This window comes from Heloderma suspectum, chromosome 11 (genome assembly GCF_057233095.1).
Source record: "Heloderma suspectum isolate Gila_16-S chromosome 11, 16-S_ref, whole genome shotgun sequence".
Taxonomy (NCBI): Eukaryota; Metazoa; Chordata; class Lepidosauria; order Squamata; family Helodermatidae; genus Heloderma; species Heloderma suspectum.
In genome coordinates, this window is record NC_139468.1 from 15,367,487 (window position 1) to 15,381,363 (window position 13,877).

The 13,877-nt window shown below is 38.6% G+C and overlaps 1 protein-coding gene across 4 annotated transcripts in view; it reads right to left on the reverse strand.

The window, feature by feature from the left end:
* Positions 1–13,877, reverse strand: part of NEO1 (neogenin 1) — a 165,859-nt gene that overhangs the window by 37,872 nt on the left and 114,110 nt on the right. For 2 of the 4 annotated variants that reach the window (XM_084816935.1, XM_084816934.1), the window contains exons 8-13: positions 7,951–8,110; positions 6,025–6,179; positions 4,076–4,224; positions 2,458–2,596; positions 2,103–2,152; positions 1,239–1,383 (exon numbers count right to left, since the gene is read on the reverse strand). In XM_084816935.1, coding sequence (XP_084673061.1) covers positions 1,239–1,383; positions 2,103–2,152; positions 2,458–2,596; positions 4,076–4,224; positions 6,025–6,179; positions 7,951–8,110 — 798 coding nt within the window. Of the gene's footprint in view, positions 1–1,238; positions 1,384–2,102; positions 2,153–2,457; positions 2,597–4,075; positions 4,225–6,024; positions 6,180–7,950; positions 8,171–13,877 lie in introns of all 4 variants that reach the window. The other 2 variants (XM_084816933.1, XM_084816932.1) reach the window with 1 other exon arrangement.

Below are 13,877 nucleotides of genomic sequence, written 5' to 3' on the forward strand. Positions count from 1 at the left end.
AGGATGGCTAAGCAATGTCAAAAAGCAATAAACACAGAAACTACAACAAGGTGCACAAGACTACCAGTGAGCAAAGGAACTATAACAAGGGTGGACCAACATCATGTGGAACAGTGAGCGCAAGTGAAAATACCCCCAAAATCATGGACTGTTGAGAAAACCCTGTAAGAAATCAGGATTTGAGTAAATGCCAGGGGTGGAAGAATAACAGCCACACACCACTGGTAACTGCATTGTGTGTGTATGGGGAGGGGGGACAGCTAAATGAACAGGACCTTTCATTCTTGTAAGCCTTGGGAGAGGCAATAGTTAATGTGGCTTTTAGGCTCCACAGAAATGCGGGATGTACCATTTCCCTTTGAAGGACATCAGGAGAGGGTGATCTTACTGTGGCCTTCTAAAGTGGTGGGAATGCTATCCAGGGTTGAGCCATCCATGGACAGCTGTTTGGTCCCCTGAAGAACAGATGGAGGGAAGGAGGGATGTCTTGCCTTCAGCAGAAGAGCTTCTCTTGAGTAATAGAAGGCTGTAAAAATTGCTGCCTTGATATCCCCTAACAGGGAGACCGCAAGGAAAAAAAGCAGGGGAAATGTCTGAGGCTTTCCCAGGCATTTCTCCACTGACCTCATGCAAGGGGAGTGAGGTGCTGAGAAACTGGAAGTGTCAGAGTTGCTCTTGCTGTTCCTCAAATGAAGAATTTAAAATGCTTCTTTTATGCTCCCCCTCCCTCAAGCTCTGGGGAGCTCCACAAAAACCCTGCCTCCTTGTGTCATGCAGGAAGACAAAGTGGGGATTAGAAGATAGTTCCATACTCTAAGGAAATGGCTCTTCAGGCCTGCCTTCCTGGACCCAAAGACAGAACCTAGCCCATCTAGGATGTCCTCCTAGCCACATTGAAAACAAAAAGAAAGCAACAGTTATATCATGGGAACTGCAAATATCACCTGTTTCTTCTGTAATTTAAATATGTCTCGAATATAAAAGGGGGGGTCCTTTTTTAATAGTAATGCACAGAAGTACTGTAGCATTTTTTCTACTGTCTTTGCTGTGTGTTCTTTTGGGGGGGGGGATTTAGATCCCTTTATTTTCCTTCATATTCAGAATTTTTCCGCTTTCCTCTGCTCTCTTTCATTCTTACTATTCTTACTATGCAAAGTAAATATTAAGTAGCCTTCCTAGGGTAAGGAGCCTGCAATTTGTTTCTTGTACTTTTAGACAGATAATTCCAATCCACTCACCTTCAATTAGCTGGGAAAGTTGTGTCCCAACAATGCTCTCAGTCACATCACTTTTACGAGTCACTTTTCGGTAGCGAATCTTATAGCCAGTAATTTGCCCGTTGTGTGTTCCTGCAGGAGGGGGCTGCCAATGCATCATAATGCTCTGTGGGAAGTTAAATGGCATTATAAATCATGTTCCTCACTTTAAACTATGCTAATTCTCATGCTTCATCAATCTCCATTAAAATGGTTCAAGAAATAATTTATATTTAATCTGCAATATTGTGTGTAAACGTACATAACATTTTAGGCATTAAAATGATGTATCTGGAAGCAGTTCTGCAGTTCAGACTGCAGAGAATAGTGCTTTATTTTTATACCTACACATCTTAGGAATTACACAGCAGAACGCAGAAATTTTGCGAACACAACTATACGTCAAATCTATACTTTATTTCTCTTCTGTACTAAAGAAGCCCTGTGTGATACTCTGAAACATTAGCACTACTCCTCTCCAATGATTCTGAAGCAAAGAATAGCTTAACTAACCAGTATGTTAGCTGGAACAGAAGACACCAGCCAACACCTGCTCTAGTTTTAAGCATAAAAACTGAAATTGTGTCTGAAACACGCAAAAATGCAGGTAACTAAAGAAGCCAGTTGACATACATGGAAAAATAATACTCCTCACTCCTTATAGGCTCAGGATCTGAGTGAAGAAAATCAGGCAGCTCAGAATGATAAAATCAGTAAGCATGGAAAGTCATCATGGGGAGGAAAGTCACCTTGAAAAATGGTTGAATATAGTGTTCGACTGCCAATGGATCTGAGCTCCTTCTACTGTTCAACCATGTCTACAGAAGCAAACTGACAGTATCTTACCTTGGAGTTTTGCACTTCTAGAGTTAGATTCTGGGGTGCAGTACCGGGAACTAGAAACATTAAAAGAAGATATTCAAAACCCACCCAAGAGTGTGGCTCAAAATAATAAAAATACTAGTATCTTGTATGATATTCCATACTATCTCTTCATAGCTATGTACTTAATAGCTAGATTGGATTCTCAGGAACAAAGTATGCCTTTTATAGCACAAACAAAGCCTTGTGCTGAACACTCTATATCTAAGAGAAAAGACATCTGAAGAATGGACTGAAAATCCCAAGTTTGATTACATTGATGGGGCCAAGAATGGTACAACCACAGCCTGTATTATTTTTGCAGTTAGAAGATGCTCACCATCTGACAATGTTTGAACAACAACGTCTTGTGTAGAAACTCCTGGACCGTGTTTATTGTAGGCCACAACTCGGAAACTATATTCTGTATATTTTTTCAAACCAGTGACTGTGTAGGAAAGACCTCCAACTTCAATGTCCTGTATTTGAAAAGATGTAAATAGTGCAGCATTAGAAAACACTGCTTCTGTTAATTTCTGTAAGCAAACAGCAGCACCCCCAGCTGGAGTATATTCCAGAACTGAGGAGTACACATCAGAAAGGGTGCCCTGAAATATTCAACCAAAACTTTAACATGTATGCTACCCCCTTTCTCCTCCCATTCTTCTGCCCAGCGTCTCTGGACATTTACCATAACTCCTCCTTAAGGTCACGTCTTCTATATTCTGCTATCACACATACAGGTGATAAATCTAAATCCTGGTCAGATAAAAAAGAACAATCCATGTTGAACCTCAAACTTGTGTACTTCCCCCACTCCCTCTGTGTACAAACAGAGTGAAAGCTTCCACTTTCAGATTTGACTAAACCAAAGCTTTCTACTATGTACAAATTTGGGGAACTGTGGGTTTCTTTTGAGTTCAGTTACTTAACAAAGAAGGATATCAAACTTCTATTTTGTTAACTAACTAGTTAGAATAAACAACAGTTCCCTGAGTTTATATGTAATGTGAAACTGTGATTTAGTCAGAACTGGAAGTGGAAGCTTTGCTCTCCTCATCTCATGTGGATAGGAGAGGCGAGGAGAAAGGGACCATGTGAGTCCAAGACTCACTGCCATTAATTCTCTATCACCTATACTAGGGCTGGAAAACTTGTAGCCTTCTAGATGTTTTGGCCTACAATTCCCATCACCTCTCACCACTGGCAATGCAGTCTAGGGCCAATGGGAGTTATAGGCCAAAACATCTGGAGCTCAGCCCTGATCTGAACCATGGTTTGGATGACTGTCTGAATTTTGTTTGAAACCAAACATTCTTTAGATTCATGTCTTGAGAAATGTTGAAGCCTCTTGATGCTGCCAGTTTGTACATATGCCTATCCAATCAGGAAAGTGAAGACAAGGTTTCCTGAATAAGTGAATGTTTACACTCTTCTGCAGCACCTTATAAAAAAAAACACACACACACTGAAAGAGGAGGGCTTTCAATACTAAATGTAAGTGTTGACATAATCAAGATCCCCCTACCATGGCTCAGCCCTAGTTGAAATACACAGCAGACATAATGCTAATCTGCTCAGGAAAACACTTGTTATTTTAACTGACCTGCAGCCTGTCTTGTAAATAAAAAATGATTATGAACACCTTTAAGTGGTAGGGCATAAGCAAAATCAATGAGATAAATTAGTGCATCTTTACAAAAGTCTTACTGGTTTATCTGAACTGGCTTTGACAGTTACTTTACTTCAAATTCTGAGGATAGAACATGCCTAGGAATGATGCCAGATGATAAAATATTATCTCTCTAGCTCTTAGTATATGGCTTACTCAGCAAAATCACTAAATAAATTCAGAAAGTAGAATTAAAGCATAAGTCGTAATTGTACTATGCATATATTACAGAAGTCTTAAGTTCAACTGCTACCATATGCTCTTAAGAAGAATTTATGCATCATACCTGTTCATTTTCTGTCCCCTTCTCCAGATAGTATAGCTTGTAGTTCTGGATTTCACCATTGCCAGATAAAGGTGTTGCCCAACTGACAGTGATTGATGTGGGGGAGTTAGCATATGCCCGAATATTGGGGGCTGGGCCAGGAAGCTGAACTGAAAAATAAGCAGGATGTGTTTATACTGTACTTTATATTGCTTATCTGAAGCAATGAGCTCTGAAATAACTTCCTCTAACATTCTAAACAGAACTGTATAAGCATAAAAGTGTGGATATAAAATGTACTGAGGGACATACCCTGAAACCAATTTGCCTGATGAAGGCACAAGCTGCCTCTTCCTGAAGCCAGCCAGAACTGAACCATGCTAATCTCTCCTTTCTGTTTGCCTGAAAAACTGGAAAACTATTCACATAATGAGCTGGTCTGAACATCACAATACACCACCATTTATTGTAATGGGAATGAGCCTTGGGCTCACAAACTCCCCACTCCTCCCTGCAGCATGGTTGTAAGAGTGAAAGCATTTCTGATTAGCTTGTTGCTTTGTTTGAGCCTGACAAAGTGTAATTTATTTTAACTATGGTTTGTTTGAAAAAAGCCAGCTTTAAACCATGGGATATGAAACTGGCTTGTTTCCACAACCATAGTTAACATTAACCACATTCAGGACTAAGATCTAATGCTAAACTGTAGTTAATCAAAAACAGAAGCAAAACCTTTCAATTCCCTCCTAGCATCTTTGCTTGAGAAACAGAGAGGAAGAGGAAGCACACAAGCCCAAGGCTTGTTATGGCTCATTCCTGTCACAATAAATCAGAGTTTATCGTGACATCTGAACAGGCCCAATGTGTCAAGTTCATGGCTGAATACAAAGAATAAGATGCAGGAAAATGGAACACATAGGAGTGAAACAAAGTCTACCAAAACTGAAAAGGCTATTTTTGAAGATGAAGTTGAGACGAGAAGACAATGATCAGACTTTCATGACTAAGAATACTTTTAGAGGGCCCAGTTTTAGACATTAAATAGCTTTTAAAAAAGAACAAGCAGAAGTTTATATTGTGCGATCTCCCTATATAATTAAAGTTCTGAATGTTTCCTACAGAGGTTTGGTTCCTATGTTCTATGATTTTATGCTCCATAATTTCCTTTTCTTTCTTAAAGGAAAATATACACGAGCCAGACATAAATGTACCTTGTGCTTCATCTCAGGTATAATAAGACTGCACAAGTAGTTTAATGTTGCCGTATAGTTATCAATACCAAAGGAAAAATTATAATTGAATTTTTATCCATACGGGATTATCCAAAACAGACTATGTTGCAAACACATTTGGGCAATGATCTAACCAAAAATAAGCTCTTTAAGTTCCACTGATTTCAATGGGAGACTTAATAACCTGATCTCTGCCACTGAACTCAATGAAGCTTACAAATACGTTATTTTTGTCTGGATCATCTCCAAATCATTCAAAACAGTAAACTTTCTCAGTTTCCCTTGGATTACAGAGCTGAAGGAGGGAAGCAAGGGAGCTTGCTTCCCTCCTCCTCGCCAGAAAGAACCCTTACAAGAAATTTGTAATTAAGAACAAATGCCTGAAATTGAATTTTTCCTCTTCTCACCCAAGCCCTCATTATTATTATTAATCTATTATTATTAGTCTTATTGTTAGTCTTATTATTAATCATTGTAAGCTGTTCTGGGAGCCGTTTTTGACTGCAGGATTTAATAACTATACTTTAACTTAACATGAGCAAGACCTGAAGGAATCTTAAGTGGTAGAAGTATGATCAGAATCACATACAAATGACATTATATGGCACATACAAATGACATTATTTGTCTCTATATATATCAGAGTACAGCTACCAATCCATTATGTGAAAGGAAAACAAACACATTTTCATCTGCCAGAGCAATGACACAAATGGGGTAGAAATATTTAATGCTTACCCTCAGGTTGCGTTGCCACCTTTAGTGGGACTGAACTTTCTCCTGGTCCATGTTTGTTGTGAGCTAACACTCTGAAAACATACACTGTCTCAGGCATCAGGTTTTGAATTGTCACTTGCATTTCCCCAGGATGACTTGTATTTTCAACACGCTCCCTAAAAAACAAAAAAACAAGGGGCATGGAAATAGGCATATGAGACAAGACTTATGAGGATAGAAATAAGGAACTCTAATATTTAGTGGATATAAACAGTAAATAATGTCACAATAAAGATTAACATGCAATAATGCTAACATGTCAAAGTAACAATTACAAACTTCTTAGTGCTGTAGCTTTATTCTGAACATGTAGTATTCAGTACAGTGATATGAAAGGAAAAACAGGAGCTATTTATCTATAACTATTGTTTGCTGAGTACACCTCTGCACAGTTGAAATGTGACTGTGTATGAACTGATTGCAGCATGAAACACTTAATCCAGACAAGAGGTACTCTCGGCAAGGAAAATGGCTGATCAGGGTAGAGGGGTTCAATTGCTTCTGATGTGCTCCCTGAAGGACCACGTTTGCAGCTTGGTTGTGGGGGAGTGTCTTCTGGACTCAGCACTGTATGTGGAAGGAAGGTGGTGGCAGTGGTCAAGAGTACCTTTTACCTGCTTAGGCTGATACACCAGCTGTGATTCTACCTAGAGAAAACGGATCTAGCCTCAGTCATGCATCACTACTTACATCCAAACTAGACTGTAAGATAGTCTATAAGGGGCTGACTTTCAAGATGACTCAGAAATTTCCACTTTTGGCCACTTGTATGCTCTTTGGAGTGCTCTCCAACAGAACGCTTGTGGTATTTTGCCAGACTTGCAGCACAATCCTATGCTCACCTACTTGGGATTATGCTCCATCGAACACAATAGGACTTAAACATGCATAGGATTGCACAGACAGGGTCTTGCTGAAAATCCCTTAATTATGTAAAATATTTTAACCTGTCTTTCAGCGTGCACTGCCCTAACAAAGCAGCTTATAAGACTAACACATGAAAATGCAAATACAATTTCAAAACAAAAAACCAAATCAGCAGCAACATTTTTTTCAAGTATAGTACAATTCTACCATACAGACTGGAATAAATATATCTTCACATGGTTTTAAAAAAATGAAAAGCCGAGCAGTGATGAGGCCATAGGTACCTCCCTGGGCAGGGGATTCCAATAACTATCACTGGGGGCAGGGCTCCACCCCTCTGAAAATTTGTTCAAGGTCGCATCTCCAGTAAAACATGTACTCATTCTTTTGGCCATATACTGAGATAAACTCTATCCACAACATTCAATAAAGGCTCATTTTGAACCTCAGGATCTCTGAAAAATCTAGAATGCCATGTGCCAAAATTATCGGAAAGACTGCAGTGATCAACAGCCAAATGTTTAGGAAATTTCCAAATTTTGGGGAATTCCACATTCATTATCTCCTGTGTGAAACTAGAACCAGTAATGGTTTAGGTTATGTCAATTTCCCTAGAACCGATCAGCTAACCCAGCACTTTTCATGCACGTATTCTCCTATGCACGCTGTGTTTTGGGCTGTCGAATTTCTGAATAATGCAAACGTCAGTGTGTGTGTAAAGTACCATAATGTAGTTTAGGATTTGTTTAACAACTAAAAGGGAAAAAATATTGATATTCCAATCCATTTTATATTTCAATTATTTTAATATATGTTCACATTAGGTGTGTGCTCTACTTCCAGACCTACCATACCATTGCTAATTACTGGGAGAATACATTGCAGAGTTTGCATATGTAATATACTTCAAGCAAATCATTCATTTTGGAATGTATTACAGTGGTAAGAGTGTCAAATGTTCATTTCAGGATAGGGTTTCTTAAATTTCAATACCTTTCAGCAAAATTTCAGTAAGTATACCTGTTTATAGCTTCCTTGGTGTAAAACACTGAGTAGGTGAGATTGTCTCCATGTGGATCAGATGCAGGTGTCCTCCAGGTCAGCTTGATGAAGCGGGTAGAGACAAGGGAAGCCACAACATCTCGAGGGGCAGAAGGCAAGGGTCCAGTTGTTGCTCGTGCTAGATGGTCAGTAGTGGCACTGGTCAGTGAAGTGGGAGGTAATGTTGGGATGGCAACATCTTGTCATGTGCAAACATTGGGGAATATGAAGGGCAAACATCACCACGATTTAAAGAGAAAACAGAAAAAAACCAAAAAAGAAATAAACAAAACCACGATGGGAAACAAAACAAAATGAACACACAAAAAAGGCCATTAAACTGAAGGTTGGCATGCAGGCAAAAAGGTAACTATGGAAAACTAATGGGAAATATCAAAGGAGACATCACTATATGGCAAGCAGTCAAAAATCTCCATTATAATGGAAGTGGGAAGGAAAGGGAAGGGTGAAAACTCAGGACAAAGTATAATCTCATAATGGAAACATCCATTTCTGACAGTTAAGCCTTGTTATGCTGCAGTATTTAATTTTTAGAAAACTGCCTGCTCCATTTGCCATCAAAGAAATGCACTCCAATACTTTCCATTTTCACTTGTAGAACTGAAGCACATATTCATGCTAGTCTCAACAACCATAAAGCCCCCCATAGATTAGACAGAATTACCGAATCTTATGTACATAATGTAAGTTGCCCAATTGTGTAATCGATCTGCCACTTAATCTATTACAGAACCATTTGGACCCTGAGGGAGACTGAAATGGTTTACAGTCAGGGTATGAAGGATTTGAAAAGGAGATGCATTACTCCCACCCCAAAGAGATTCAATCTTTCACTCCAGCCACATATTCTTCCTGAAACATTAGTCCTCATAATTTATCAACTCCATACGTAACATCTGGGGTACTGCATCATTATTACTGCAACCATGTGATGCTTCATTTTACAGGTGTCATTATGCATAAGCATAGCTGATCTGAGGTGCTATTATACACACAAGCACATCTTTGAATAATGATGTATTCACTTTTAACCTAAGGTTAGATCTAGGTTTAGTTATACTTAGAAGTAGGCCCATTAAAATCAATGGAATCCAGCTTAGTCATGACTAACATAAGTCTCATTGATCTAAATGGGTGTATTCTATGTATGACTAAATCTGGATCCAGCCTTTCTTGTCTTAAGCCACTTTGAACAATAAGAGAGATGGTATAGAAATATTTTAAAATTAAAATAAATTAAAAGTTTGATGTGATGTTTTAAAAAGCCAGTGACAAAATTCAGAAATGAGTGTAACTTTTATTTTCATAACAGACTGGAGTATTATCAATTCTAAGAAAGGCCTAGAAATGGTCTTATTTAATTTGCCTGGGGTTGGGGTTTTTTTGTATTTTTTTGTCTTTTTACACTGAATTCAATTTTACAACAGGATGGACAGTTCATAGCACACAGGCCTCATGTGAGACCACTTCCAAAATACCTTTGGGTATCATGAAAGAACACATACACTAAGGACCCTGAAAATATCCACTCTCATTAAGTTTTCACTCATGGCTATGAGGAAAAGCTTGACCATCCAATGAGTTTATTCAGAAATATAGACACAAGAACAATAAGTAAACTTCAAAAAGTATTGAATTTAGGAGCACAGCTGATTTAATCTTGTGCATTTGCAGTTAACTTGGATATCCAAGTAGATTAGATCAATGAGAGCATAGCTTTCAACAGTGACACAAGACAGATTGTCCCAACTGAAGCATTTCTATGGAAAACTGAAGTTAGTGGTTGAAGAAAAGTTCTTTTGGCTGAGAGATGAGAGGCAACACTGTCTACTGTGTAATGATCCATCACCAAGGATGGTAAAATCAATTATCAAAACATATACTGCTAACATATAAGCAGAAAGTCACTGAGCTAGAATTCTAATTATTTTGGGATAGGGTGACAAAAAAAGGTTCCACACCATATGCTCTTCTCTTTTTAGCAGTAATGTATAACTATGAGGAAATATTTCATTGCCAATCCTTAAAACCAACTGAGAATGAGAACCCTTCCCAAGAATTCTAATAAGAAACACTGCAGGGAAAACCTTGAAAACTTACAACTAATACGACTAGAAATTGTGCCTATGTAATGAAAGAAGAGCAACTTGAAAAACATAACATGGTGCTCAAGTTCTTTCAAATATTTCACCATATGCAGCCCAGATATGCAGTTTAACTCTTCATGACATGCTTACTGGCTCCTCATGGTAGAAAAAAAGGTTGTGCATTTGTTTTCTAAGGTAATAGGACAACCATACTGATTTTAAAATCAATGGGTTGGATTCAGACTTAGTCATGACACCAACTGAAGAAACTATAACTACTTATTCAATGCTAAGTTGATCTCAGATAAAGAAATCCAGCATTTTCCCTACACTTTCAGCCAAATTACATGTTATGTTAAATGAATCCTTGCATTTAGTAACGCATGTTTGTTTGTTTTTAAAATGTAAATAACATCAGCTGAGAGGATGATAATTATTGGGATTACAGCAAATGGGGAGGAAGAATGTAACCTTTCCTCATCTACTGCAGTGCTGAGAAAAATCTTTCCTCTAAAGCTAGTGTTTGCTTTGAGGGGAAATCCTGCATTGGCACCAATGGGCTTCACGTGATGAGAAGCAAGCGTGTGGCATGGAAATTCTACTGAATCAGACTGCTGGTCCATCTAGCTCAGTAGTGTCTACACTTACTGAAAATGGTTCTCCAGCATCTCAGACAGGGTTCTTTCCCAGCTCAACTTGGAGATGCCAGGGACTGGAATCTTTTGCATCCAAAGCATGTGATGTACTAGTGAGCTACTTGCCTTTCACAAGTTTGTAAATTAGCAAATTTGAAAGTCCAAGCATTAATTATGTTCTCTCCCAAGGTATAATTTAATAAGGCAGCATTCCTATATACACTTGCTTTGGAGCAAGACCAAATTGAACTCAGTAGGACATCTGCATAAACAAACATAAGATTGGTCCACAAGATTTTTTATTCACAGGTTTTAGTTAAATATAGTTCCACTGACAAATACTGCTATACAAAAGCCTCTATCTACATGTTGCATTTGAAAAACTAACTAGGAAATATCAAGAAATTACAGTTCCAATCTCAAAAAGATCCACTGAGGCCATAATATAAGCTACATGAGCAACGTTCGCAGCCATCCAAGGGCAACTACCTTAACCATTAAGCAATTGCTACAAGCTGCCGATTCCAGGCTAGGTACCATTTTCCTGACTTCTGTTGTATGTGACACTAAAAAAAAAAAGCAGGCCATGAAAACTAATTTTGATAGTTTGTTTCAGATTTGAAAATGTCTTACGACCTGAACCACTGAAGGCTATATTAATGAACAGTTTCTCAAACTAGATTTAAACACAACAGAGGACGTCATTTTCACATAGATTTAAGCATTGCTTACCAAGGTGTTTGATCAAAGCCTATGCCCATTTTAAAAATAATTATCTCCTGAAGTATCTTCAATTAATATTTAAAGATATTTCTAAGCTTCCAGTGCTGAATGTCAGATCTACATATTCAGCAAGACACAAATTTAAGACAGATCATGCAACAGAATGCTAAAATCAGATTGAATGATTACTTGTTTTAAGAACGTCTTTACAGGAAAATGCATATTCAATACTTTCCTATATTTTACAATGCCAGCTATATATTTTCATTCCCTTCAAGGGAAAGAAATGGTGCAGTACAACTAAAACTAATATGCAATTAACCTTACCTTTTTGCTTTTAATTCTACTCCAACAGATTATTTAATTATTGTATGCAACTAAAAGCTCAATTAGGTAAATAATATGAAGCTCTGGCCAATAACCACTACCAAGATTAGATTAGATTCTATTCAAATTATGTATTATTACTGTAAACCAGCTGAAACATGCATATTTTGCTACAAATAGGAAATCATACAATGTTTTACTTATTTGAAAACTGCTTTAAGCATTGACATGGTATGAAGATGGCCAAGGATTTTGCAAAGAAATAAAGGCACAAATGTTTAAAATAAAAGAAACAGAGAAAGATGCCCTCTCATGAAATATTTAAAAGTTGTGACAAGAAGCCAGTGGATGTAAGCTTCCAAAAGTCACACAAGTTGTCAAAGCAGCAGAAAAGCACTGGTTATCAGTTAAATGCCTTTGTGGTCATTTTCATATCATAGAAGAAATACATAGCAAGAGAAACATTACCATGCATATGGACCAATATGCAACACATTCCAGTTACACAGGATTCTTCTTTTGGCAACATGTTTGAGAAAAGGAAAAAAAAAAGAATAGACTACATGTTTTTTTGCCAAGGCATTTTGTGTTCATTTTATTCTACTATCTGGGAATACTGCTCAGGAAAGAGGGAGGGGGTGGGGGCAGTGCAGAAGCAACATTAGCTTGCCTTTAACCAGGGTTAGAGAGAGCAATCCTGTGGTCCCTGAGCAGGCATCCCAGGGACTACTGGGTTGTTCAGATTCCACCTTCCTAGGCCGGAAACAGCGTTCCAACCTTGGAAGGGGGAGTTAGAGACGCCAGCTGCCCTCTGAGATCAGAAAAGCGACCTCTGAGGAGGAATGGTGTGTTCCAGTGGGCGGGGAGCGGAGGAGACTGGAGAGGCAAGAATATGAGTTATCCTGAGCCTCTTCCAGCCTCCTTCCCTCCCCCTCCAAAGTGCCCTCACTAGGTGGACTAAAAAGCCAGTGTAGTGAAATCTGCAGAGCAGGAGGATGGGGAGGCAAAGATCGCCTTCACCGTCCCTTCTTCCCTGCATTTGATGATCGGATACATCCGAGTTCAAGGGCTTCTGATCATTGAGGGTGCAATTGATAGGATTGCACCTGTAAGGAATTGAGGTTGCATGCTCCTTTTCCTCTTTAGCTTGGTTTAGCAATATGTCTGACTGATGTTAAACCTGATTAATGCGAATCTCAGGGCAGCCCAAAACTAGCTTTGAATGTTCAAGGCTCCAAGTGTAAGAAAGGTCTTTGAAAGTGAAACAAGGGCAGGGGGGAATGGAGCCTGCAATCCTGCAGCCACTCCTACTCCCTTAAACCTAATTAAGACCAGCTACCATTCAGACTTCACCAGCCCTTAGACATTACTGCTTGCCAGTGCAGGCCACCCCAGAAGCAATACTTGTAACAATATACACAGAATAAATGGTGTATATTTACACCATATAAATATATGGTTTTATATATATGCCATGTATGCATATGAGCATACATATGCTCATATGCCATGTGTGCCATGTATGCCTATGAGCACATCCCTGGTAGTAGTGGTGCTGACATGTGCCCTCTGTACATAAGCACATAATACACTGTTCTTAAAACAGAAACATCTAGTCTCCTTCCTTCCTTCCTTTCCTCACACACTGTAAATATTCTGTGTGCAGTGCCACTACGGATAAAGACCCTTTTTTGTTGTTGTGCTCCAAATAAGGAACTTGCTCATTGAGGAGGCGTGCTTGGCACCTGCCTCTTATCTTTTTGGCACTAGTGAAGACCTTTTCTTTAGTTTGACTGATGGATCTCTGTCTTTTTCTGCTTTGTTGTATTAATTTTTAATGTTACTATATTGTTTTCAAACAATTGTAGCCTGCTTTGGAAGGTCATATACCTCAGGATACAAAATGCTTGAAATAGTTACAATACAACAAAACAAACAAAAACAAGTTTTGTTCAAATACTTGCTTACTAAGCTGTAATATGTAGCTATAAGTGAGTTGTAATACCAAGACCAGCCCATTACAGACAGTCAGGCCAAACAAAGCAAGCCTTGGCAGGAAAATAGCTCCCCAGCCCTTGCATGCTTTTATTAAACATCCAGGTTAACAAAGAAT